Consider the following 27,607-nt stretch of genomic DNA (forward strand, 5'->3'; position numbering starts at 1 on the left):
TTCAATTGTTGACTACAAAATGTGGGAAAGCAAGATAAACTAGATTGAATTTAAAAGCTCTATTGTGACACCATACAACCCATGAACCAATGGACAAGACATTCTTAATTTATGACTATGTAGGAAATGTAAAAATTTATTTGGTTTAATGCGATGTAAGAAAATTTTAATTTTGGAAATGGTGAAATCGAAAGTAACGTGTCAATATACAATGTTTATGCCCAACCGGGCAACACAAGGGTTAAAGGAGGCGGAAGCTTTCACCTCGCGCCGCTCTCCCGATGGTGCCCATCGCTCTCCCCACGAAAGAACTCCCCACACTTCGCTCCAAGCGGGGCTTGGTGCCCTGCTCTTAATTAAGCTAGTTTTAGTGTCAAACTTACAAGTGAATAAAAAAGAACATTGAAGTGAGATTGCTGCAGTGCCCAATTTCTTGAAGGAAGACATTTTAAGGAAAAAATTCATTTAGCTGCCTACTTAGGAAATTCAACCCCCCTACGAATACATTTGGTCCTTCGAGCCGGATACTAAGATCCTCTCGAACCACTAGCATCGGTGGAATTTCATCCATATTTCAAGCTAAGTAATTTTTTTGCAAATTATAGGTATATGAGTACATGTACATGCCTCCAGCATCCGTACCCATACTCACATACATATAATTGTTGCCATTGATTCTCCTAATCCAAGTAAAAATTACTTTCGCGCAAATTTTTCCTCCTCAAAGGAGAGAAAATTTTGGTCCCCAAATTTTCATACATATATATGTGTCCAGTACATAAGGCGCCATATTGGTTCGCCCACTTCAAGTTTTTTCCTCGCACTTTGGCATATATAGGCCAAGTATATAAGGCGCCATATTTTATTTGCCTATTTCCAATATATATTTTTTCGCAATTTCAAAAAAATATTAACACATATGTATGTATGCAGTGAATCAAACCTACGAAAAAAGTGATCTCCTACATATAAGATATATATGTATATGCAAGCAGAGTGTGTGAATGTGACAAAAATTACAAACATATCCAGTGCTACATTAAATCCAAAAATAAAGGTTTTGTGCAAATACAGTCCACTCCTGGGAAAAGTGTGCGCGCAGTGAAAGGTGGTTTTCAACGAAGAGAAGAAAATTTTCAATACAAATAATAAAGATTTTTAAAAAAAAAAAACGAAAGTGAACCACCCTCTCACATATAAAAGCCACACTTAGACATTTCTGGTGACCAGACACCCTATAAAGTTGGGGGCATATCGGTTAGACACAGCAAAAGAAATCATATTAAAAAAAAAAAAAAAAAAAAAAAACATTAATTTATATAAAGAAATCCGATCCATTCACACCTCTGCATATCGCCATTCCATATTTTCATATTTAAAAAAAAAGAAAAAAGAGAAAAAGAAATTTTTAAATACATATATATATACTCCAACATTTTACATATCCATACACATACATATATATACATATTTTTCCATACATAAAATTTTACATATATATATACATATCCATACACATACATATATATACATATTTTTCCATACATAAAATTTTACATATATATATTCATATCCATATACATATACATTCCACAAAATTTCTAATTTTTTCGCACACAAATATATTTTTCCACCACCGCGAACAAATCCCGCTATCCCTTGCAGCCTATATACATACATACATACGAGCATACATAAGTACCGCTTAACTGCAGTATACCAGCACAGCTGCAAGCTCATGTGCCAAAGACCGGCACAAAGCAAACGACCAAAAGTAGCTGTGCTGTATACCCTAGGTTGGCAGGCACTTTGTGGGGTATATAGGTTGAAGGGTCACGTTGAGGAAAAAAATCGAATAATATTTAATTGGTAAAAATTTGTGTTCCGCGTTTTTGTTTATTCTATTCCCACGCGTTCCAAGTCGTATTTTTTGGAGTTATATTTCAATTCCAAAATATTCCCACGTGTTCCAAGTCGTATTTTTGGAGTTCTATTTCAATTCCAAAGTATTCCCACGTATTCCAAGTCGTATTTTTGGAGTTACATTTCAAGTCCAAAATATTCCCACGTGTTCCAAGTCGTATTTTTTGGAGTTATATTTCAATTCCAAAGTATTCCCACGTGTTCCAAGTCGTATCTTTGGAGTTAGATTCCAATTCCAAAGTGTTTCCAAGCGTTTCAAGTCGTATCTTTGGTTCTATTGCAATTCCAAAGTATTCCCACACGTTCCAAGTCGCATCTTTGGAGTTATATTGCAATTCCAAAGTATTCCCACACGTTCCAAGTCGTATCTTTGGAGTTAGATTCCAATTACAAAGTGTTTCCAAGCGTTTCAAGTCTTATCTTTGGTTCGATTTCAATTCCAAAGTGTTTCCACCCGCTCCAAGTCGCATCTTTGTAGTTATATTTGAATTCCAAGGTGTTCCAAGCCGTTCCTAGGGTTTTTTGGCAGTGTTCCAAGTCATTCCAAACGTACCAGCTCGTTTTCTGGTTTTTTTTTTTTCAATCTATTTCAAGGCGTTTCAAAGCCGTTCTTCAAGTGGTTTGGTAGTGTTCCAGTTTTTCCCAAACGTTCCAGTTCGTCTTTTTGGCTAATTTTCAAGCCGTGCCAAGCCAGCTCACCACTTTATAACCGCCACTCTCTGGGGTTATGAGCACGAGCCCGTCAAAAGACGAGAAAGCAGCTGAGAACACTGCAGCCCCGAGCAAATCCTCAATTGCTGCTCCAGGTCAGCGCCAGAGGAGTACCAGCCCTACTACTCCTCCTTCCCGAGCATTTCAGACCCTCTCTAGTCCACTAACTCTCAAGTCCGCACCATCGAGCACGACCTTTCAGCAAGCCACGTCAGAGCCACGACGAGCAAGCCAAAAAGAGGTCAAATCATTGGTACCACTTCCACAGATTTTGGTAACCGCCCCAAGAGTCACTCGGTCCGAGACCAAAAGGGTTTTAGCTGCTTCCACCATGGCTTTGAAGAAGTTTGGTTCCATTTGCGATAAACTAAGTCAGTTTGAAGTCGACAACCACGTCACGTCACTGTCCGAGGTCAGCGTATTTACGCTCCAAGTCCGTCGTGATCGAGTTCAAGCGTTGTGGGAGAAGGTCGAGCAGGAATATGAGAAATGCGAGGCACTCATAGATGGTAAAGACGATAACTCTGAAGATTTAGCCATCCAAGCTAAATATGACAAATGCTATCAAGTTTACGAGCGATGCACGGCTCGATTAAACGAGCTTATCCATGAAAGGTCTGCTCCGACTCCTCCGAACCGTCATGCGCCTACCTCTGCACCAGCAGAACGAGGCTGTCGATTGCCACCCATTGACACAGAAGTCTTTACGGGAGATTATTTAAAATGGCCCACGTTCCGTGACTTGTTTACAGCCATCTACATAAGCGATTCGCGAATTTCCCCTGTTGAAAAGCTGTACCATCTCCTAGCGAAAACGAGGGGTGAAGCCAACCTCATTGTAGCAAAATTCCCGCTTACAAATGATGGTTTTGAAACGGCATGGAATGCACTTAAACAGCGTTTCGAAAATAAGCGACTTATCGTGAACAGCCAATTCCGAGCACTTCTTGACCTGCCTCAAATTTCCCATGAGTCCGGAAAAGCATTACAGGATCATCAGAATGCTCTGCAGGCATCCATTCGCGCTTTTGAGCACTGTGGCCTGCCAGTAACCACTTGGGGAGGCATGTTCGTATTTTTCTGTTCCATCAAATTGCCAAAGAATACCCTTTCATTATGGGAGCAATCTCTGGGAGACAAGACTGCCATTCCAGAGTGGCAAATGATGGACGATTTCCTCACTGAGCGGTTCCGTACGCTCGAAGCGGTGGAAAATACAACTGCAATGGCTATTTCGGTTCCCACATCGAAACCTCCACGAAATCCGATTCCAGCCACCCGAAAGGCTAATACATTTGAAGCCAAGGTGACCACCAAACCAAAATCCTGTGATCTCTGTATGAAGGAGAATCACCCGGTGCGTCGATGTCCCCGCTTCCTTCAGATGACGGTGCCAGAGAGGGTGGCATACATAAAGAAAAAGTCCCTTTGTCTGAACTGTTTCGCAAGAGGACATCAAGTAAAAGATTGTCCGAGTCAGCACAATTGCTTCACGTGCAAGGGGCGTCACAATACGCTCTTGCACAAGGACGCCCGACCGGAGAATAATCCAACGTCGGTCCCAGCTCAGCCCAGTTCGCACAATATTGTCCGGACTTACTTTACCTCTGAGGCAAGGTCCTCACGAGATAAGTTGCTAGGTACAGCGATCGTGGACTTTTGGCACAAGGGCACTACTTATGCTTCACGGGCGCTATTAGACCCGGCTTCTGAAGCCAATTTCATATCCGAAAGAATGTTCCGACTCATGAAGTTACCATTCCAAACTGTCAGGGCCGAAGTGACAGGCATTAACGGAAAGGTCAATAGAACCTTGAAGGTCTGTCACATAAGCATTCGGTCATCGCATGGACCTCCAGTCCAGATCGAGATAGAAGCGTTTGTCTTGTCCCAAGTTGCTGATGATTTGCCGTCATGTACGATAGCCCAAGCCACACTGGAAGGAATGCCCAATATTCCTCTAGCCGACCCCTCCTTCAGATTAAAGGCAAAGATCGATCTACTCCTTGGCATTGATGTAATACCAGCGGTGACTCTTTCCGGCATCCAGACCGAAGTGTGCGGATCTTTAATGGCTCAAGAGACGAGATTCGGTTGGGTCATTTCAGGCCCGTTGCAAGGGGTCCCCGTCAGTTCATGTGCCGCGTTCACCACGAGGGTCGCAGTTAGCAGAGAGGAGGGACTTGAAACTCTTCTCACAAGGTTTTGGGAGGTGGAGGATCTACCGGGCAAACCGGTAGAAGATTCTGACTCTGTTTGCGAGGTCAATTTCCAGAAGACCACAAGAAGAGATGTTGCGGGGAGATATACGGTCTCACTTCCGTTTCGAGATCCAACCAACATCAACCTTGGTCATTCCAGACCAGGGGCATTGGCTCAGTTCCTAAAAAACGAAAGCCGACTCCTTAAAAATATTCCGGCAAAAACTGAGTATGACGCCGTCATCCAAGAATATTTGGACTTGGGCCACATGCGTCAGGTTCCATTTGACGGCACTAATAACAATTTTTATTTGCCACACCATGCGGTTTTCAAGCCCGACAGCACCACAACAAAGGTACGGGTAGTTTTTAACGCCTCTAGCAAGTCCACCAACGGAGTAAGTCTCAACGACATACTTTACCCTGGTCCGGTACTTCAGTCCGATCTCACTACTCAGATTCTCAAGTGGCGTTTTTTCCGAGTAGTTTTCAATGCCGACATCACAAAAATGTACCGCCAAATTATGGTCGATCCAATCCACACGCCATTTCAGAGGATCCTGTTCCGAAATAAAGAGGGGCAACTTGGTGATTACGAGCTGAATACCGTCACGTTTGGCATTAACTGTGCTCCGTTCTTAGCCATCCGAGTACTTCAGCAACTCGCAAGTGATGTACAATCCAAATTTCCTTTGGCTAGCGATATTATCAAGTCCTATATGTATGTCGATGATGTCCTGGCAGGGGCTCATAATGAAACAACGGCAATCGCAATGGTCAATGAACTTCAAGACGCTCTTGGTTCAGCTGGCTTTCCCTTGCGCAAGTGGACATCGAATGTGAAGAGCGTGCTCAGTTGTATTCCAAAGAGTCATTTACTGAATGCTGATTTCCTCGACATCGAAGAGGCCAGCACAGCGAAAACACTGGGAATCCGATGGAAAGCGACTACGGATGAGTTTTATTTTGTCATCTCACCCCAAGATGTCAAGTCAGCTTATACTAAGCGAGAAGTCCTCGGGCAGATCGCCAAGCTATTCGATCCCGCTGGCTGGCTGGCTCCCTTTGTGATTCAAGCCAAGGTGTTTATGCAAGAGCTCTGGTTACAAGAGCTAGGGTGGGATGATCAATTGCCCAGTGAACTCCATCACAGGTGGCAGGATTTTACAAAGAGCTACTCCTTCCTTGACCAGATCCGAATTCCACGATGGGTTCTTCATGACCCAAATTCCGACATCCAATTCCATTGTTTTTGCGATGCGTCACAGCGGGCTTATGGTGCCGCAATTTACGTGCGCGTTAGCAATGACCAAGGCATATCATGCTGCCTTCTTGCAGCGAAATCTAGAGTCGCCCCGGTTAAAACGGTTTCATTGCCCCGCCTTGAATTATGCGGAGCTACACTTTTAGCGGAACTGGCAGCTGCAGTTCTTCCGCAACTTCCAGTTGATAATGCGGAGGCTTTTTATTGGTCAGATTCCACCGTCGTACTGTCGTGGTTAAACAAGCCACCCTGCACATGGACAACGTTTGTCGCAAATCGGGTAGCAAAGATTGTGACGGCAACAAATGACGCCCCATGGAATCACGTTCGTTCAGAGGACAACCCAGCAGATCTCCCTAGCCGCGGCCTGAGTGCGCAGGAATTGGTACACAAGGATTTGTGGTGGCACGGCCCACCATGGCTACGGGAACCACAAGAGTCCTGGCAGCGAGCGACACCACTCCCACTAGACACTGCCTTGGAGAAGCGGGTAGTGAAGGTCCACGTCGCGATCGCTAAGCCAGCCAACGAGATATTATCTCGTTTTTCCAATCTGGCACGTGCCTTACGAGTGATAGCATATGTGATCCGTTTCGGCAGAAGGTGTCGTAAACTGCCAAACGATTACTCCGGGGAGGTGACCTCTAGCGAGATCAATCAAGTACTCCAGGCGTTGATCCGAGTCACTCAGCGTGATTACTTTCCGACGGAACATCGGTGTCTACAGCAGAAGAAATCTCTGCCCACGTCTAGCACCATTCTCAATTTGAATCCTTTCATTGACGCATCAGGTGTGATCCGAGCATGTGGGCGCGTGCAACAAGCAGCGGCCCTTAGTTACGATGAGCGTAACCCCATTCTGTTGCCAGTAGTAAGTCCGTTGTCCCGGCTGTTGGTGCTTTTCACGCATCAGATCTCTCTCCATGGGGGCAGCCAACTGGTAGTCCGTCTCATCCGACAGAGATACTGGATTCCAAGACTGCGGAATCTAGTAAAATCGGTGGTCAATTCATGCAAAGTCTGTGTGATTTATAAAAGAAGGCTGCAATCACAGCTAATGGGCACCCTTCCGGCCCAGCGAACTACTTTCGCACGTCCTTTCACGACCACCGGTATAGATTTTGCAGGTCCTTTCGACATCAAGAGTTTCACCGGCCGCGCTTGCCGCATATCAAAGGGATATGTGTGTGTCTTTGTTTGCTTTTCCACCAAAGCCATTCACCTTGAGGCAACTTCGGATTTGAGTACCGAAGCATTTCTGGCAGCATTCGCTCGCTTTGTATCGAGGCGAGGGTGTCCCCAGCAAGTGCAGTCCGACAACGGGAAAAACTTCGTAGGTGCATCCAGAGTGCTTGAAAAAGATTTCCTAAATTCTACCCAGCAGAAAATATTATCCCACTACAGCCATCAGAATCTGTCCTGGCATTTCATCCCTCCCGGGGCACCACACATGGGAGGGTTGTGGGAGGCTGGAGTTAAGAGTTTTAAAACTCTGTTCTACAAGGCCACTTCCAACCAAAGGTATACTTTTGAAGAGTTCTCTACGCTGCTGGCTAAGGTAGAGGCGTGTTTGAACTCGCGGCCGATTTCTCCTATGTCTGAAGACCCCACCGACTCTTTAGCTTTGACCCCAGGCCATTTCCTAGTTGGCGGTCCATTGCTATCCGTGACGGAACCTGAAATCAAGGATCAGGTACCGTCTATCATTAACCGGTGGCAGCGTCTGAAGGCCGTGAGTCAGCATTTCTGCACCCGATGGAAAGACGAGTATCTGAAGGAGCTACATAAGCGCAATAAGTGGCGATTCCCTTCTAAAAATCTTGAAGTGGGCGATCTGGTGGTACTCAAAGACGACAATCTTCCATTTAATGAATGGCGTCTCGGGCGAATCCACCAGACACACCCTGGCAGTGACGGCAATGTCCGCGTCGTCGAACTGCTTACCGCTCGCGGTATTGTGAAGCGTCCCGTCGCAAAGTTGATCTTTCTTCCTCCAGAAGAAAGAATTCAAACCCATTACGTAAAACTACAGTAGCGTCCAGCACTTGGTCCTTCCTCCCAAGGAAGAAGGGCCGAGCTGCCAGTAGTAATATGTGTTTTATCGTCCTACATTAATCCGCTTTCTTCATTATTTGTCCCGGCAGCTTCCTGATATTCGTCAACCTAGATCCCGTTTCCATGGCTCCGAGACCGCGTTCAGTACAGGCATCGAAAGAGGAGCGCAGATGTTCGCGAGGAACTGAGTCCTTCCGTTGCCGAGTCTGTCGCGGAATCCATCCTCTGAAGCGATGCCGTCGCTTCCTGCGGCTGAACGTGGAGAAGAGGATGAGGGCAGTGCTGGCGAATAAGTACTGCGCCAATTGCCTGGCCCACCAACATTCCGGAGGAAGCTGCTTAAGCGGTGATAAGTGCCGAATCTGTGAGGAGGATCACCACACGCTGCTTCACTTCCATGAACAGCCACGTCGACGCACTCCAAGCTCCGTCGTACGCCGAGTCACCCCCGAGTCCTCCAGACGAAGGGTCGCGCCAACGCCAGCCTCCGATCCGAAACTGACCTTGACCACACTGCTGCAGCACCGCAATCCGCATCTGATGCCCACGGCGATGGTGCGCATTGAGACGGAGGGAAAAACCTTCGACGTGAAGGCCCTGGTGGACCCTTGTTCTGCGGTATCGTCGATGGCGACGTCATTGGCCACGGCCTTCAAGTTGACAGCCGTCAATATAGGGGCAGAGAAAGCGGTGGCAGCAGTGATCCGGTCCCCAATCAGTGAAGGATGGCGATTGGAGGCGATCCTGAAGGTGGTCGATGGCTTGTGCTGCCGCACTCCAAGCGCTCCGGTGGACCCACAGATCGCCAAAAAGTTTGAGGGCATCGTCCTGGCGGATGAGACGTTCTACCGACCGTCGTCAGTGTCTCTGGTCCTGGGCGCGGATGTGATCACGGAGGTCATGCTAGAAGGGAGTCTACCTGGGGTTGGCGGGCGGCCGATTGCGATGCGCACAGTTTTTGGCTGGACCCTGTCCGGAGCGTGCCATTAAACTGCCTGGGTCTTGCACTCCTGCAAGGGGGGGAGCATGTTTATGCCCAACCGGGCAACACAAGGGTTAAAGGAGGCGGAAGCTTTCACCTCGCGCCGCTCTCCCGATGGTGCCCATCGCTCTCCCCACGAAAGAACTCCCCACACTTCGCTCCAAGCGGGGCTTGGTGCCCTGCTCTTAATTAAGCTAGTTTTAGTGTCAAACTTACAAGTGAATAAAAAAGAACATTGAAGTGAGATTGCTGCAGTGCCCAATTTCTTGAAGGAAGACATTTTAAGGAAAAAATTCATTTAGCTGCCTACTTAGGAAATTCAACCCCCCTACGAATACATACAATATGTATTATTTGACTAGGCCTGTAAAATAACTTAAAGGGGAAGAAAACTATTAAGCAAGAAAACCTAAACAATTTGTATTATTAATTTCTTTGATCTTATTTTTCATGTTTATCTGTACCAAAAGGAATTCAAATTTTATATAGTTCATTTCAAATGACATAAAAAGCAGCCAGTTTAATACAAAGGTAACAAAAATTAAAGACCAAAGCCTTAGGAAAAAGGCGGAATAATATCTAAGAGCCTTAATTTTTCCGATACTTATTTCCAATAATTTAGAAAGCAGTCTCTATGTTTGTTAATTTGTCAAGAATTTTAAGGAAATTCTTAATGAATAAAGACGAAATATCACAGTATTTCAGTTCTAATCGAGATTTTTCTAGCCCCTACAGATAAAACATTAAACAAAACCTAGAAAAGTCGTTAATTAAAATTAGTTGGTTAAAAAAAAAAACAGTTCTTAAAATATTCATAGGATTTATGGACCTCAAGTCGGCTAAAATACAGTTTGGATATAGGTTATAAATCCTTTCAAAATCTTCTGAACATATAATTAAGAGGATACTCGTCACCTTTATTAATTTTGTGTTCAAAATTGGATCTGAAATTTATGAAATATAAATTTAATATAAAATGTCTGCAGTTTACCTAATTTCAATTCAATCAATATGTGCATTTTTCCAATAATATTAATCTAATCTAGTAGAATTTTGTCATTATAAGCAAGTTAATATTCGAAAAAAACGATTCAAAAGTACTTTTTTTTACTTTACTTTAGTTTATTCCATTTTTCTGGTTTTTTTGGTTTTTAAGAAATTTTATCAACTTTAGAATAAGTTATTTATCCATAGCATTTCAAACCAAATCCTTGATATAGGGAATAAAATAGGTAAATGATTTAATAAAAACCGAATTGAAAACAAAATCAGGCCAAGTATATAAATATATATACATCCTTATGTGCGCTAAACAAGATCCCATCTCAATTAAACTATAGATTAAAAGTTTTTTAGTTAGTGCATTAAAAATTCGTGTGAATTTCAAAAAGAACCTTTTTTCTGTTTGTTTTTTTTTTCTAAAGTTAATTTTGTCAATAGGTTTTATATATACATTTTCTACTCACTTTGGATTCTCTAGCCAAGTAGCAAAGGAGGCGTAAAAACAATTTAAGCGTAATTTGAGGCTTTAGTAAACACACACACACACACACACAGACAGACACACAGTCAATTGTGTGTTTATGGGAGGTGGATAGAGGGGGAGGGGTCAATACAGAGGAAAAGCGAAGTTGAATTGTTGTTAAATTGTTGTTGCTGAGTGATGGGCGCACTTTGGCAGTTTAATAGTCTCGGTCAGCCTTGAGACTGTCAAAATGCCCCACAGAACCGAAACGAAAAAGCAAACAGAAAAGCAAAATAAAAAAAAAACAAAAGAAAAAACGAAACAAAAAAAAAGGAAAACCAGAAAAAAATACCCCAAAGCACAAAAGTATCTTTAAGATAAAGAAATAAACAACAGATTTTCATGCCAATATCTATGGATGAGAGGTCTGAGAATTCGAAGCAATTGCATTTCCCTTGTTGCTCCCTCCCTTCTCACCCTCTCTCTCTCTCTCTCTCTCTCTCTGTCTTTCTCCTTTTACATGATTGTTGTGGTCTTCTTATATTTACCCTGTAAATATGTTTGAAGTGAGTATATTAAGGTCATCGTGTGTGTAATTACAGCGGATATATTAATTGTTTTTGCGAAGATTTGTGTGTAATAAAAACTAAGACACTTGGATTTGGATTTTGGAATGTAGCAACATTTTGTAGGAAGGTTTTTTGAATATTAGTTTGTCAGTTGGCTTACACAAAGAGCTTATACAGATAGAGACTTATATTTAATACGTTCAATCAATCAACATAATCCAATGTTTATTGTAGAAAATTTACAATTTTGTTTAAAGGAAAAGGAAGAATTTTAATCTAGTTTATGTACAATAACTTATTATATAGAGAAACCTCATTATTCAGATAAATACTTACATTTTTGTCATTGGATAATGAAGAATTGTAAATGGATAACCTTTAACATTTAGAGGAGAAATACCTTTCGGGACCAAATTAAAATGGGTCCATACAGAGTGTTTACTATCTATATGCAACACTAGTCCTGAAAGGGTTAAAAATCAAAAATAAGAATTAACATTGATGGTTTTTGTAACAATTATTATATCGATGATTTTTTCAATAAATATTTGGGAAATAATAATTATTTTTGGTCTCTGGTTAAAACTGTCAAACCTCGATTAAAAATTAGCAATTATATCATTAGGAGACTTTTAAAGAGCATATAAATTACTTTATTTTTAGATCGATAGTCTTTAGATTTCTTGATCAGTTCATACAAATAAATCAAACTAAATTGCCAAAAAATTAAGCTCATCAATGTTAAATATCAATGTTACCAACAAGGTCTAAGGACTAATATACTTATATATACTTATAAAGGCCACTTAATCTTAAAAATAACAAAGATAGCAAGGATAAATTTGCCCCTCACTCATGGAGGATAGTCTAAAGTCGATGCCCGTATCAAGTAATATGTATGCTTGAAACTGATGACCCAAAAAATATTGAAATCCGATATCAATGACATAAGTTTTGTCAAGCGTGATAAGTAGGCGCACGAACAATAATCTACCCATATGTATGTGTGAGTGTTGTATGTGTATGTGTAAGGTTACATGCATCAATATTTTTATTGCTCCCAGGAGTAGGTACACTTGATAAATATATATTTCTTTGGAATATTTAAGACTTTTAGCTGATATTCTATGCCGTTGATTTTTGTTTGAATTGTTTTGGTTTCTCTGCATGGTTGGAAATTGCCTAGACATACACACACACACACACACACACACACACATGTATGTATGTATAAACGCAAATATCTACACGTAATATAAGTAAATTCAAAAAAGTATTTTGCCCAAATCACAGGAAAATTTGATTGACCGTAACGCAACAAACAAAATCCATATAGGGAAAAACGCTTTTTCTAGGAAACGTGCCTGCTTTACGGTTTCAACAAAAGTCATGGAAGTGAATCAATTTCCGTGTGTGTGTGTTTGAGTGTGTGTGGGGCCAAAAAGGTTGCCAATACCCCATTCCACTCACCCACTCAATGGATGTTGCTGTCATAGAAAAAAAAAGAACCGAATGAAAGACCCGACAGAACATTTGTTGATAAACATTTTGCGAATGAACCAATGAGAAATATTTCCTACTACAAGTGGCCTGACTATCGTCTACATCTAATCTGTCAAGGTTAATTTAAGCTCATTCGAGTGGACAGCGTACCATAAGAGAAACGAATAAGAGGAAATAATCATTCATTGCTTCCCCTCCATAATATTTTTTGCCATGTCTAGAACAAATACCAGCATTGTTCTTTACTCCGACGCTTAAATGTTTATATTTCGAAGGAATTCTTTACTGCAAATCAAATAAATAAAACGAGCTAAGAAATATTTCAGCAATTTCAATAGTTTTGGTAGGCCTTTTTTTTTGCTTCTCAGAAATGACTGATAATCAAGGGGTGTATTAGGCTAGAGTTAGTAGAAACAGAAGTCAAAAACTATTTAAAGGAACAATAATTCAGGAATGATAAGTGGTCTCGGAGAATATCTGAATAGGGAATTTTAATACGACAACTAAAAAACGCAATCGTCATTCCTTGAATTTAAAATATAAACTGATTTCATTTATTAAAATGTGTATATATGAACTGTTAGGAGCTAGGAGTCGACAATTTTTCTTAAGAAATACTTATTCTAATGACATTCTCGCATTCGGGTCTAAAATTGTTTATATCTCATGCTGAGCGATGGCTACTTGGTATTATATCATTGCTATGTTCTTAAATGTTTACCAAAGCGTGTGAACGGTTTTTGTTTTGGCTTTAAGCAAACTTGATATTTTTCGTCATGATCCAGTGTTTGTTTGGTTTATCTGTAGCCGATTCAGATGAATCCGATGTTTAAACTTAAACCATATCTCTAGTAGTCTAGCATTCAATCATTAATTTCATTCATTTTATTAACTTGCACTGTACAGATATATATAAAACTATGTGTAAATCTTGAAATTAATATTCAGAGTTAAAGTTATAAAATTTGTTAGAACTAATTAAATGCTTGTACATGTTGTAACTAAATAATTATTAAGTGGTTTTTGTATAGCTAGGAAGAATTTAACTACTTAAACTAGCTAAAAATTGTATATATTTTTATTTAAATATATATAAGTGGAGAACATAATAAATTGATCCTAAATTGGACAGTCAGATATGAATTGCAATAGCACTTTGTTAATTTGTTTGATTATTTTTATTATATATTATTTAAATTATATATTATACAATTTAACACATAAATTTTCGCATTAATATAAAACATAATATTAACTTTTTTTGTTTGCGTTATCAATAAGATTAACAATTTGATTAAAAGTTGCATTAACTTTTTGAATAACAGTTAGACAAATACATTAATTTATCAATTGAATGACAGTTTTGAAATACTTCAATTAAATTTGATAGATTTTTGAGCCTCGTTAGTTTTTAATCGATTATCATATAATTCAATAATTAAAGAGGTATACAAGTATAAGTAGTAGTTCTATTGACAGTTTGGTTTAGTGTCGGGCTTAAGGTTTGGAGGAGGAAATATGTGATTTATGGGATTTGCGATATTTCTTTAGTTCAAAAGTTGAAATACGGTTGTTTGGGGAGTAAATTTTCTAAATTTTGCTTTTCCCCCGAATATTTCCTACTGGTTTGATTAACAGTCATTGAAATTGTGTTTCCTGTTATATAATCAAGCAATTTTAGAATCAATTCTTTGAAATACAAATAAGAATAAAGAAATATAAAAAGTATATCCAACTGATTTTCCTCTATAAGCATTATAACCAGTTCACACTTGTCTTTTAGTCTTATTTAATAAGTTTCACATTTATTAATAATGAGTCTCTTTAAGTCGATCATACTAACTTATACTCTTAATACACATTCTTACCAGATTTTTCTCGATTTGTTTGGTTTCGGTAGCTCCCCCCTGCCAATTAAATGTCACACCCCATACGCCCAATTTAATATGCATTTACTTATGAAGTTCCATAAAAGAAAAAGTAAGAAATATAAAAAAAAACAAAACTTGTCACTCAACATTTGTGTTACAGTTTCTATTTGATTTTGATTTCGTTTTCGGCTTGGTGGAACTCTTGGATGCTCAACGAGCCAGGTAAATAGCCATTGCCATAGATTCAGAGTCAGAAGGCACAGAGGTAGAGCAAGAAATTGTGTCTGTGTGGTGTCTAAACTAGTTTGCTCACTTGATTGCCGGCCCCTCTGGCTAACTTTATGTTCAGTTTGGGTTAATCGGACTTTCAAAAGCCAAACAAAAACAACTCAAAACGTAAGCCACTACCCACGCAGAATATATCTGACCCAAAAGATACCTATACATATATATGTATATAAAAAAAAAGTCAAACAGAATCGAGTAAATATTAATAGCCAATGTCTATGGAGAGCACACATTTGGGAATTTGAATAAATTATTGCACATTTACAGCTGGAAATCACATTATAATGTGAGCATAGACACACACGACACTCTCTTTGTATGTGTGTGTGTGTGTTTAGTTTGTCGATCGATTTATTTTAGATTGATTTCCAATGAGATTAGTTGCACAGATTAGATACATATGTATGCGGGAGAAGGATGATGTTCATGTGGATGATGATGATGAGAAGAGAAGGGGAGAAAGGTAGGGTAAGGTAAGCAGCAGGTTGCAGGAAGCCAAGTGGATTGGCAGGTGTTGAATTTAACCCGCGTGGGCATTTGACTGAAACTTTGCTACCATTCTGTCTGCCTCTCCCTCTCTCTTTGATTCTCATTCTGGTTTGTGTGTTTGAGTGTTTGGAAAACTCGTTGAGACTTCATAAATAACATAAGAAGCTGTCCGGGTTATTGGTTGGGTCAGGTGTTAAGCAACTTGAAAATGGCCCAAAGGTTCTTATATTCTTATTTCTACTTTGCTTCTGGCTTCATAATATTAGAGAAAATGTTAAGAAAACTGACCAGGGGGATATTCTAATTATTTTAAATATTAATGAAGGAGTTGAACAAAAAAAAAAAAAAACAGAAACTTTTAATGCCTGAAACAAATTAACACAAAGTTGAAGTTTTAAAAGAAGACAATAGTAGCAAGAAGAGGTCTATGACCGTTTTGAATTTTAGATTGATCTGTGCCAAGACATTATTTTGTAACAAAAAGAGGCGGTTATTAAGTAGACTCTCAAAAAAGAGTATTGCTTTTGGTTGTATATGGCTGCATGGTAAAAAAAAGGGTTTTAAAAGACCTTCGAACAGTTGCTCAATTGCTTCAATAAAGTGCTAAAAACTTAACTGCAAAAAGTCAAGATTACAAAAATGTACAAACTTTTTTAAAATTGAAATTTCAAAGAGCAAATACAAACTTTGAGTTCTCCATTTTCTTTTTCTAAATTGTAAAAACTTTAGTTTTGGGTTTTTAGTTTCTTTAAATTTATGAATTTCTTTTTGCGGTCTAAAAAAATAAATAACAACTGTTCGTATGAGGATGTTCTAGCTAATTTTTAAAAGCTAACGAACGAAATAATCGAAAGTTTAGATAGAAAATATAAACATATTGCTAAAACTCGACCAGATAAGCCAATTTTGGAATAAAAAACATATTTTTTTAAACTTTAAGAAAATTAGTTACATTTCTTAACCAATGCCAAATAAAAAAAAAGATAATAAAGATAAAAATCACAAATTTTAAAACGATTTTTCATAGATCAAGACACTGTGCAACAAAGTTAATAGCTTGTTAAGTACTTTGAAGACATTCAGCATTTTCCAGTAGTTTTTTATTTGAAAGTGCAACAAAAAATGCTGTATTCACTTAAATAAGCCTAAAAACCGCAGCTCGTGTCTTCTGATTTGCTACAACCGACTTAAGTAGACAGTGGCTGTGGTTTTTCAGGCAATTTCCTACATCTGGCTTTGTTAATTAGGTTTAATTCCAGAGGATAGAAGGATGTTGTCCGCTTCGGCGCACCCACCACTAGTTGAATATAAACGATTGGCCTAGCCCAGGAAATCTGCAGCTGTTGATGGCCTTATTGCTGCTTTCAGCTAGAACTGTCTAGAGCTTTGTAAGTTAAGTCCCAGCTGTTGATTGACTGTCTGTCAATGCTTATGTATTAAAGGAGAATCGAGGATTTGTTTCGTTTAAAAATAAATCCAAAGGTAATTGACCCATAGGATGAATTATCGAATCTGTAAAGTCAATTAAACTTCGTAAAGTTGTTATTGTTAGATGATTTTGTCTGAATTTAAGGGCGAAGTTTTTAGTAAAAAGAAAAAAACGAGGTAATTTTTCTGATTTTGTCAAAAATAAGAATTGAGAAGTACATAAGATTAAATTAAACGATTCTTCTAAAATGGGTTAAATAGATGAAAATGAAAAATAGATGAAATGAAAATAATCTAAATTGGCTATCGGGCGATTTCCTTTAAGCACTGGTCCTTATTTTTAGGTGCTCAAACTGTATACAGTGAAAAAACATAGTTGTATTATTTACATAGTATTAACTATTTGACTAATTATTATCTTTTCAGTTTCGAAATGATTACAAAATAAGTAAAAACTCCTATTTGGACTTTGGGAAAATAAACATGAGCATAAAGTGGAATCGAAACAAAAAATTAGACCAATTCTTTTGAAAACAAGCCAATTTATATTTCATAAGCAATTTCTACTTCTTATTGTTAGATAGGAAAAAAAGTGTACTATTTAAGTTCAAGTAAACATTCAGGTTTTTAGATTCGACTTGCAATAGTTTTTTTTTTGTAATTAAAAGCGAAAGGAACGACCTATTTTGTTTAGTTTCGGTGAATAGATATATTTTCTCAATTGTAGAATTCCTTTGAACACAACATATATGTATAAAAGACTGTCTTTGTTTCGCATTCGAAGTCTTCTAAGCGATAGCAAACGTTAATTTAATTTCTACAGCCGCAAACAAGTCAAAACGGCTTTAGAACTTGTCTCTAAAGTCCCTGTGGGAAACAGTTGCGCTACCATTGGGATTTAAGCCTATGCCCAATGCATGATTAGGCTACTTTTTTCCCTTTTCTTCTTTATAAATAGAAGTTTACTGCATCATTTCCGTCTTTTAAGAAGATTTTTCTTTGGCTATGTCAAGTCCATGTTTATTCCATTGCCTTGACCTTAGTTAATAAGCCATATTAAAAAGTCTTTCTACAAAGACTTTATATGAAAATGATTACCTAAACAAAAGTTATTTCACTTTGACATTTAAATAGATTTTCGTATTGCTTTCAAATTTGAACTTTAGGCCACTTTAACCTTTCGTTTGAAAATTAACCCGGCCTTAAAGTCATCATCAAGCTAAATTTGCACAATCACAAATTGCAATTCCTTGGTGCACTTCATTGAACTTTTCAATGATGAGTTTTTTTTTTCTTTTTTTTCCCCCTTCCTTTCTGCATTTAATGTGGGAAACGAAGGAAAATTACAAGACTGCAAACAAATGCAAGAAGACACCAGGAGAAAAAAAAAATGAAAATAAGACACAGAAAAAGAAGAAGAAAAAAAAACGATTGAAAGACAAAGTCAAAGAAAAAGACGAAGCTTAACAAGCAGCTGGCATCAAATTTCTGCATTAAGAATGACAAAGCCAAGACCACGACCCAAAAGGGGGAGGGTGGGGGCCCAGTATGAGGAAAGGGAAGGCATTGAAGAGGTTAGGGAGGCCTGCACAGAGATAGAGACAACTTTAGTTGGCTTAATGTGGCAGTCAGAATCAGAGAATCAGAGTAGTAGGAATCAGCATCACAAAAACCCTTTTGGCCAGCACAAAATCTCACATATGTGCCACGATGAGTGGAGCACTCTTTTTTAGATGGCTGCTAACCAGGTCCAAGGCAGACAAATGATAAGCGCCGCCAAGTGCAGAAATCAAGTCAACGTCCAGGCTATATATACCTATGTATACACAAACATACATACATATCCATGTGTGTGTAGGTATATATATGGTTTATATCTATATCTACAATATACATATGTATATATGTATATATATATATCTGTTTGTGCCTGCGTTTTTATATACGCTTATATTTATCAGACGTGATTTCTTTCAGCCTTTGTTCTTGTTTTTGTTGCTGTTGTTGTTGTTGTTGTTATTGCTGTTGCTGTTGTCTTTTCTGAACCTGTTCAAACTGCAACGAGGCAAACGTCGAGAACGTGGACGACATGTTGTTGAATCACTACACAAAAAAAAAGTTGAAAAAAATTCGTATTGCAGAAAACAAGAGAGAATAACTAAAAAGGTTTTGGGGAAACCTTATACAAGTATACCCTTTCTTTTTCAATCAAAAAATCTATAAGGTACATTTGAGATATGTAATTAAAAGAACAATTTTGAGCAAATTTATTCAATTTTTAAGATTTTCTTTTGAATATTATGCTGGAATGTTTTTTCCTAAACATTTCCCACGTTGTAAAGAACAATTGATCTTTAAAAAGTTTTTGAAATATTTCTTACCTGTTAAAAAAAACACGTTCTTTTTGACAATGCCTTAAATTTTTCGTTTTAATATTGTTAATTATTTATTTTTACTCTAAATATAGTATTAAATTTAAACCATTTTGGACCGGGCTGATTTCTGCCTCTTTTAGTTTGGGAGGAAACTGGTTACAAAACTGGATTTGAAGGTTTATTCAATCAAATTTTTGTGTATCTAACTATATACTTCCGTTTGATTGAAATATAGTCAAATAAAATTCAGAATTTTTGAAAACATACAAACTTGCTGTAAAAAAAAAAGCCCAAAATGGGTTGGGTGGGTAAAGGTAAAATTACGCACTAAAAAATAGGGAATCCCAACCCAATAGTACCTTTAATATTTATAATGATCTTTTGATAGGTTTTTAAATATTTCTTACGTGATAAAAAAAAAACAATTTTCTTCTGAAAATGTTTCAAATTTATTCTTTTACAAAATTTTGTAATTCATTTTAACTAAATTCAAATAAAAGGTAATACAAAATTGAGAATGATTAGCTTTTCCATGGTCGTTTAGTTTTTCTAGCAAATTATTTATTCAAATGTTTTGCCAAATGATTTTTGTGCCTATCATTCCAAGTGTTAAAACAAACACAGTCATAAAACATACACAAATATATCATTATCGATAATTGAATTTAAAAAAAAAATAACAAAATTTAATCCACAAAATCTATGTAACTAAATTAAAAGGTTTTAAACACCCTTTTAATTTCAATTAAACATTTAAGACAGTTACTTTTACATTAGCACAGAGTACTAAAGAAAACAAAAAAAAAATATTATGTTTAGAAATCAATAAAACTTTTCCCTTATTTACTTTTGCGTCGTTTCATACTTAACTTTAACAAAAGTTTTAGAAAAGTTGGATAAAGAAATACTGAAAACATTCCCATTCCAAAGCAGCTTTCAAACTATTGGCAAAACTCTTATGAAATCTTAAACACCTTATGGTAGAAGGGCAGAGCATCTGTTAGTAGAAGAATAACAAGCTGCAGAGTTAAGCCCTCGAATCGGTCATTTTGTAGTATGAAGGACAGACCGCAAAAGGCAGAGACAATGCTGTATGCCGCTGTTCTTGTTGTTGTTGGTTGCTCATGGCTGCTGCTCCTTCAACCAACTAACAAATCGGAGCTTTGTGGATGGGTTTTAATATGTTCTCGAGGGTGATTCAATTACGTGAACTGACTGCTCCTGCTACGGCAGGTGGACTTGACTTTGTTGTTTTTAATGAGCAACAGAGAGAAATAACAGCGTGTTGTTGTTCTGAGCTTTAAAGCGGATTCTGTTGCTGTCTAGGTAGAGTATATAGTAAGTACAAAGTCATGAAGTTGAAGGTGGCTGTTTGGCTGCTTGGCTGCTGCCTGTCAAATGCATCTGATGTAAGGTGGTCAGAGAGATATTGTGGTTTACCAGTTAACCACAAAAGCGGTTTTTCTTCTTTGACAAAAGTGGCCCTTACCATCAAATCAACTTTAGCCCTAACTCAACCCAATCACCGTCCGGCATCCCATTCATACATATACATGTATGTATCTATCAAACACTTTAAGGTTGTGGGCAAAAGTTTTTCATGTCGTCGGCGTCGTTGTCGTTGTCCCCAGTGACTTCTTGTTATCACGCCTTGTGGTCACGTTTTTCTATTTGCTGATGCCTTTTGGCCAAGGATTCTGGTAATATTTTTATAATGATGCTGAAATGTGACCAAAAAAGCAGAAAAGAAAAAAAAGCCAAAACGAAAGGGAAAGGCCCACAGCAGAGACTCAGCTAGAGGAGAGAGAGGAAGGACGAGGTGTGCTGTCATGTTGACAATTTGTTTGCCAAAATGATAAATGTTTATCGCCAGCTGCCAACAACTTGTGAATGAAACTGAATAAATTTTACCAATTTTCTTTTTTCCAGTTAAAGCTTTAATTTTTATACCCCCATAATACTTATTTCAAAAAACATTTCATTCAAGAGCTAAGATACTTAAGAGCCATATGGGCGGCTTCCCATCATCTTTTTTGGCTCCCTTTCATCCCCCAAAGATAATGTTGTTTAGGCTCCTCTCTCCTAAGACATCTTTATTCCATTTCAATTTCAACTCCAATTTCATCCAATTATCCCATTGTGTCAGTCTATTTTTGTGATTTATACCACTTGAAAAGACAACAAAGCACTTAATAAACCAAATAAAATATTAAGAAGAGAAACAGAGATATCAAATAATTACAAATTTTCTACGAGTGGGAGAAAAGCGAGAGGGAGAATGTGAGAGAGATAGAAGAATGAAATTAAATTGTTCAGTGGCAAATGGTGAAAATTTTTGTTAACCAGCAGCAGCCCGCACTTGGCCACTTAGCTAATGAGAAAAAATAGAAGGCACGCAGTATAGAAGAGCAACAGAAATAGCTTCGTTTTTCACTTTGTTCATTTCTTTTTTGCTTTATTTTTTTAGAGGTTAAGTGTAATGGAAACTTCTCTTCTATGCTCTCTCGCTTTTGCCCTCTAATCAGGCCATCAGGCCATGTATTCCAGTCTGAAAGGCCTCAACGGTTAATTGACTCACTGACTGATTGGCAACTGAGCAACAGCAACTAACGTACTGACTGACTGACTGACGGACTGACTGCCTGGCATTCTGCATTAATATTGGCATCCTAAGGGGAATCTAAGTGGCAAAAGCAAAAGTTGGTAGACTAAAACAACACTTTTATACCAGAATTATTGAGACTTGATTTTTCAAACTACTATGCAATTTAACTAGATGAAAACCCAAGAGGGTAAGCAGCTTCTACCTATTGCAAAATTTAGGCAATCTATTTTAAAGCAAAGCTAGTTAGTTGATGCTTTCACAGGCTTTGGCATGTGGTCACTTGTAAGGTTGCCATCTGTCTTGGTCCTCATTCTAATGTAATATCCTTAAGCTTAAGGATGAAGCCAGTTGGTGATTTGCCACTGAAATTGGTGGTTTAATGACCATACAATGGGGCACATTTACCAGAGTTAAAGAGACTCTATAATTATGCAGTGGTCAATAAGGGAAATGTAACCTAAATTTACATAGTGCACTAAATTATCAATCAATCCTCTAGGGAGTTGTAGCTGCATCTTTAATGGTATTTACCAATAGGTTCAATACACTCTATTCATTGATTTAAATTTCAATTTAAATTCATTCCCTAAAGAAAAACATCTTTTATAGTTGAAAACATCTTTTAAGGTTGAAAAAAGATAGTAGATACTCAACGAAAAAGTTTTATTAGTTGCTTAGTTACACATATTCTACGGATAACTTATTTATTTATACTCAATTGCGAATTGGGTCCCCAATCCTTCCATTATAAATAGTTACTAGGCTGCAAGCTATTATTATTATTATTATAACTATAGGATATAGTTGTAAACTATCAACCTAACATTATTTTACAAGCACTTGAAACTAAGGCCTTCGGCTTAGACTAAACTACATCCATACACTAGAATCCCAATTCGAACCGGGATCCTCGTTGTTCAGTTTCCTAAATAACTGGGATGCAAGCTGTTTCTATAAATGCTTAGTAAATAGTGAAATTAAATTATTTTAATTTTTTTTTTTTGAATATTTATTTTACCATCCTGAAGTGTTGAGAGGTTTAAATGTAATCTAATATGTGGAACCTACATTTTTTATTGGTCTAGTCTTAAGGTCTAATATGAAACGATAAATTTAAGCCCCTTCTATCACAACATAAAGTTTATTAGTTAGAAGTTTAAGTTTAACAGATCCAATTGTTATACTAGAAAGTCCTTAGAAAATAAAAAACGGACAAAATTGTTAATTGGCATTTCAAGATTAACCACTAAACAATAAAAACTGTGCTTTAATTTGCTTACCTTTTGAAATTATTTATAAAGTTTACTTGCAATTTTTTCATTAAGTTTCAGAAGATTTGTATTTGTTGGAATTTAATCAATAATTATTTTTTTTCTTATTAGTTCCTTTGGATTAAATTTAAGTCAAACAAATTAAAAACGTCCAATGAATCATATTTATTACATATGTATTTTAAATTCAAACATCAATATTTATTTACGTATATTGAATTCTTATTAAGAGATAAGCAATTAAAGTCTATCTGCTTTACTCTTAGGAACACACCATCAGGAAGTCGCCATCGGCCAACTCGATCCATTTGGGTGTCATAGAGGAAACCGTTTATTCGTATGGCTCGATTATTTTTATTCCGATTTATATGAAAATAGGTAGATCGATAGATTTGGATAGCAAATATTGGTAGGATTATGATAATATAATAGTAGTTTGAGAGGCAAGAAACCAAAATCATCTCAATCTATTAATCTATTCCTCACATCTAGGAACTCCAGCTGTTATAGTTTTCGAGATCTCGAAGGTCTTAAGATCTAGATCTGTGGTCACTGTAAAAAAATAAAACCAAGATATTGTAAATACATTTATATCCTGTATATCCTTTATTCTTGGTATCCGCCTTTCTTTTATTAATCATTTTGATAATCTTACATACATCTTACATCAAAAGATATTTTCGTAAAGTTTATAAGTTATCGAGAATAATTGTTCATTGAGTAAATTTATTCTAGAAGTTGTATCGTCTTTAAATTTAGTTTTACTGTAGAAGCAACTAAGCTGGTGACCTAAAAACGGAAAAGATAACTCTCATACCCTTCTCAATATCTTTGCGAAATTCGAACTAGTTAGGGGTTTTTGCTTCTGTGTTGTAAGAGAAGAGGGAGGGGGTTTGAGTTGCTTTCAAAGATTCTTCCTACAAGATGTGACAGTAATTTGCAGAGCTTTGCAACATTGCCTCTTGGTCACGTGCCTCATTCAATGTTTTTGCCGTGCCATGTTCCTGTGCTGTATTGTGTTGTGCGTGTGTGCGTTGCCAAAAGGAAAGGAAATCTTCAAATGGCACAGGCCGTTTAACTGTGCCTAAATCCACTCTTCCTTTCCCATCCCACACCCCACTTTCCTTCGTTTTTGCTATCATTTCTTTTTCGGCTGTTTGTACCTGTGTTGATTACACAAAGTGGCCGAGGCCCACATAACACAAGCAATAGCAACAGCAACAACAATGTCTTTTAGCTGAGCCTGTACTGGAGCCTGGCTGAGACATTCATCGAAGCAAGTTGTAGTAGTAGTTGTTGTAGTGGCTCTAACTATTTTACGGCGTTTTTCATGCTTCGCCACCCCTCAAAATCCACCTCTCTTTCTCTTTCCCTCTCCAGTCTTGGGCCAAAACTCCAATACAGTGCTCCGGCAAGAATGTCTTACTTTTTCGTTTATTGCACAAAGTTTTGCAATAATTTTTTATTTACTTGCTGCCTGCCTGACTGCTGCTTCCTGGCTTGACTCCTCTACCATTTATTGCTGAATGATGTGAGTGCAGGAGGCGGGTTTTTAGGGTGGTAGATGTGGAAGGTTGAATTCGAGGCAAATAGCTGCAACAATTTCCTTACAATTTTTTTTTCCTCTTTTTTTTGTTGTTGTTTCTACTGCTTTTTTTCTTCTTTTTAACTTGGCACTTAAAATATGCGTTGAGGCAACTGTTTCTTGTTCTTTCTCTGAAGAGTTTTTGTTGCGCCCTGAAGTATGCTACAGTGTCTCGATTTCAATGAAAGAAACAGCCACATTTTAAAAGTCATCAAAAACAAGAACAACAACAACAACAACAACAACAACCGACAACAAAAATACAAAAAAGAAAAAAATTGGAAAGAGACGAGAACGAAAGCCCCGAAAAAAAGAGTTGAACTGCCAAAGGCACTCAAAGAATTTCAAAGAATTATGAGACCTGGGATTTGTGTGAGCTGATGTGGCAACTTGGTTAGGGACAAGCAAAAAGGCAGGAAGGAACAAACGAACGAAGGAAGGAAGGAAGTGAAGTAAGCGTGTGCGTGTGTGTGTGTCTATATGCAGGGGCGTGAGGATTTCAATCTATCTACCCACAAATGAGCTTAAGATATCTGTTCGGCAAATAGGATTAGTCCAGAAAAAAAATAAGTAGAAGGGAAAACCAAATAAATTGTAAAACGATGTGATAAGTCGCCCCAAGGCACCCATCACCATGGCCATTAAATTGTATATTTCTACATTTTAATATTCGCACATATGATGTATACATAAGAATGAATATATATACATACATATGTCCCGTCTGATGTTTTGTGGCTTAATTGACATAACTTGTAACATCTGTTCATACCATTGGTTAACCAACAAAACTAAACAACAGCAAAACAAATCTCACCTGACTAGAAGAAGGGCGTCTCTTAACACATGTACCTACATATATATATATAATAGTTGAAGTTGAGCAACATAATGAAAATAACCACAGGAATGGCAGTATGTCATGTACTCAACCAAACCAGCTTCCATCACAATAGTCTGTCTCTTTCTCTCTTGCACATCACTTCAGTTAATTGAGATATTTCATTGAGTTTTTTGTGCATTGTTCTTCTATTTGAAATGCAGAAAGGAAGCAACTTTTAGCCATCAGGAATAAAAGGGACGGATTAAATGCTATGGAGGGTTCTGAAACATTCTCTTCTTAACACCCAACAAATACTGAAATTGTTGAAGACATATTTAAATCCATTCTTATTTAAACTTTTCCTTATTAATACTGATTATTTTAATCTAACATTTAAATGATCAACATTAGTCAACTTTATACTACATATATACATACGAGCATTATTAACAAACGAATAGCTTTACCTAAGGTACTCCTAATATACCTTTCTTATAAATAAAAATTTTAATACCATTAAACCAAAGGATAAAACGATGTTCTAAGGTCGCCAAAATATATACTACAATAAACATAACTAAACAAGAACAAGCTACATCTACATACACATGAAGTTTTGTTCGTTTTTACTAGGAGAACCAACCAACAAAAAGCCAAGTTAACAGATTGCGGCGCCAAAATGCTCATGTACCTGCAAAAATGAGCGAAATAACCTGTGCTTGCAATATTGCAAGCGCAAAGAATTTAATTTATAAATTTTTCAAACCTTTTCATTACCGGCTCACAACAAATTTGTTTGTTAACCTGCATTTTTTTTCTTTTTGGATTTTGACGTGGAGTTTTAATAAAGAAATTTTTAGCGAATAGTTTTTTGACATGGTGCATGGTATACCAATCCAGCGAGTTTCAATTTATGCCGAAATATTTTCATGAATCTAAAAAAATCTGGTTTTGCCTTTAGAAGGATATTTTGGGATGTCTTAACAATTTCCATAATACATTTTTTCTGAGTTTGTTCATATGGTAAAAATCAAGTAAACATAATCTGTATTTGAATTTATTTTGTAAATATTTTTATTTGTTTCCATATTGTAGGTATAACAGGCAACTTCTCGTTTCTAAATCGTTTTGAAACGTAAATTGAGTTTTATTTTTCAAGTTATTTTGGACCAACTTTAATATTTTTATTTTCCACTTAGGAAAAGGCAAAAGATTTTCTCCCAAATCAAAAAAGTAAATTTTAAACAATTTAAATGCGTTTCCGACAAATAAATTCGGTATTGAAAATTAGAACACAACTGTATATTTATATACCCTTTTTTGTAGATCCAACAAGGGAAATGCTCAAGGTGAAAGCCCTATAGATTAGTATATCATATATTTGGATTTGCGCTTAATATCTTGGATACTAAGAATCGATATTGAATATGATACAGTAAGAACTCTTCTATATATGCATATTTTTTAATGAATAAACAGATTGCTTTTAAATTTTAAAACATTTTTGGGGATACTTTAACAAAATAGCGACACATATGTATAACGTTTATATATCAATTTTCGACCTGGTTAAAATGTCTTCTTATACACCAATATTTCGCTCCTGTTGCTTTCTGGATCGAAACATGCATATTTATAGTATTTCCAAGTATTTAAACTATTGTATTTAAATGAATAGAAATCATCAATTCTTGATGACAACCACAAAAATTGAATTTTTGCAGTGCTCTGTATATACATATATATGTATCTATGTGTGTGTTTGTGTGTGTCTGTGTGTGGCAATGGGGCCAAGCACGCCCATTACCCGACCATTAAGAGTGCCACAACGCTCCACTTTTCACCCTTTCTCACCATTTTGCATGTTTGTGCACCAACAAACAAGTAAAATGAATTTACAGCCGAGTTGTCGAGTTTTTGAGTTTGGTCTTTTGTTTTATATTGTGGCAACTTGAACAACAGCCGCAATAACAACAAAACCGAGGCGGATCAAGAAGATTGATGAGCCGCCTGAATGCACTCCACACTCCGAATGCAGAACTTTTCTGGCCAGTTGCTAGAAAATTGTATTTATAAACATTTATGAAGCAAATTTTCCAACCAAATGATGAACAAAACAATCATAATGATGATGATGGTGATGATAATAACGTTAAGGAGAAGTGGAAAAGTGTTGCTGCAAGTTATTGACAGGCCAAA

General features: G+C 37.3%; 2 protein-coding genes across 2 annotated transcripts in view; both read left to right on the forward strand.

Moving 5' to 3' along the window:
- Positions 1-27,607, forward strand: part of LOC6640890 (low-density lipoprotein receptor-related protein 1) — a 95,109-nt gene that overhangs the window by 35,160 nt on the left and 32,342 nt on the right. The gene's annotated exons all lie outside the window — the stretch shown is intronic.
- On the forward strand, positions 357-9,217 carry LOC124459927. The gene is made up of 2 exons (XM_047009753.1): positions 357-583; positions 8,244-9,217. Exon 2 carries the CDS (start codon positions 8,278-8,280, stop codon positions 9,142-9,144), a length of 867 nt encoding a protein of 288 aa, XP_046865709.1. The 5' UTR covers positions 357-583; positions 8,244-8,277; the 3' UTR covers positions 9,145-9,217.

This window comes from Drosophila willistoni (genome assembly GCF_018902025.1).
Source record: "Drosophila willistoni isolate 14030-0811.24 chromosome 2L unlocalized genomic scaffold, UCI_dwil_1.1 Seg168, whole genome shotgun sequence".
NCBI classification, from domain to species: Eukaryota; Metazoa; Arthropoda; class Insecta; order Diptera; family Drosophilidae; genus Drosophila; species Drosophila willistoni.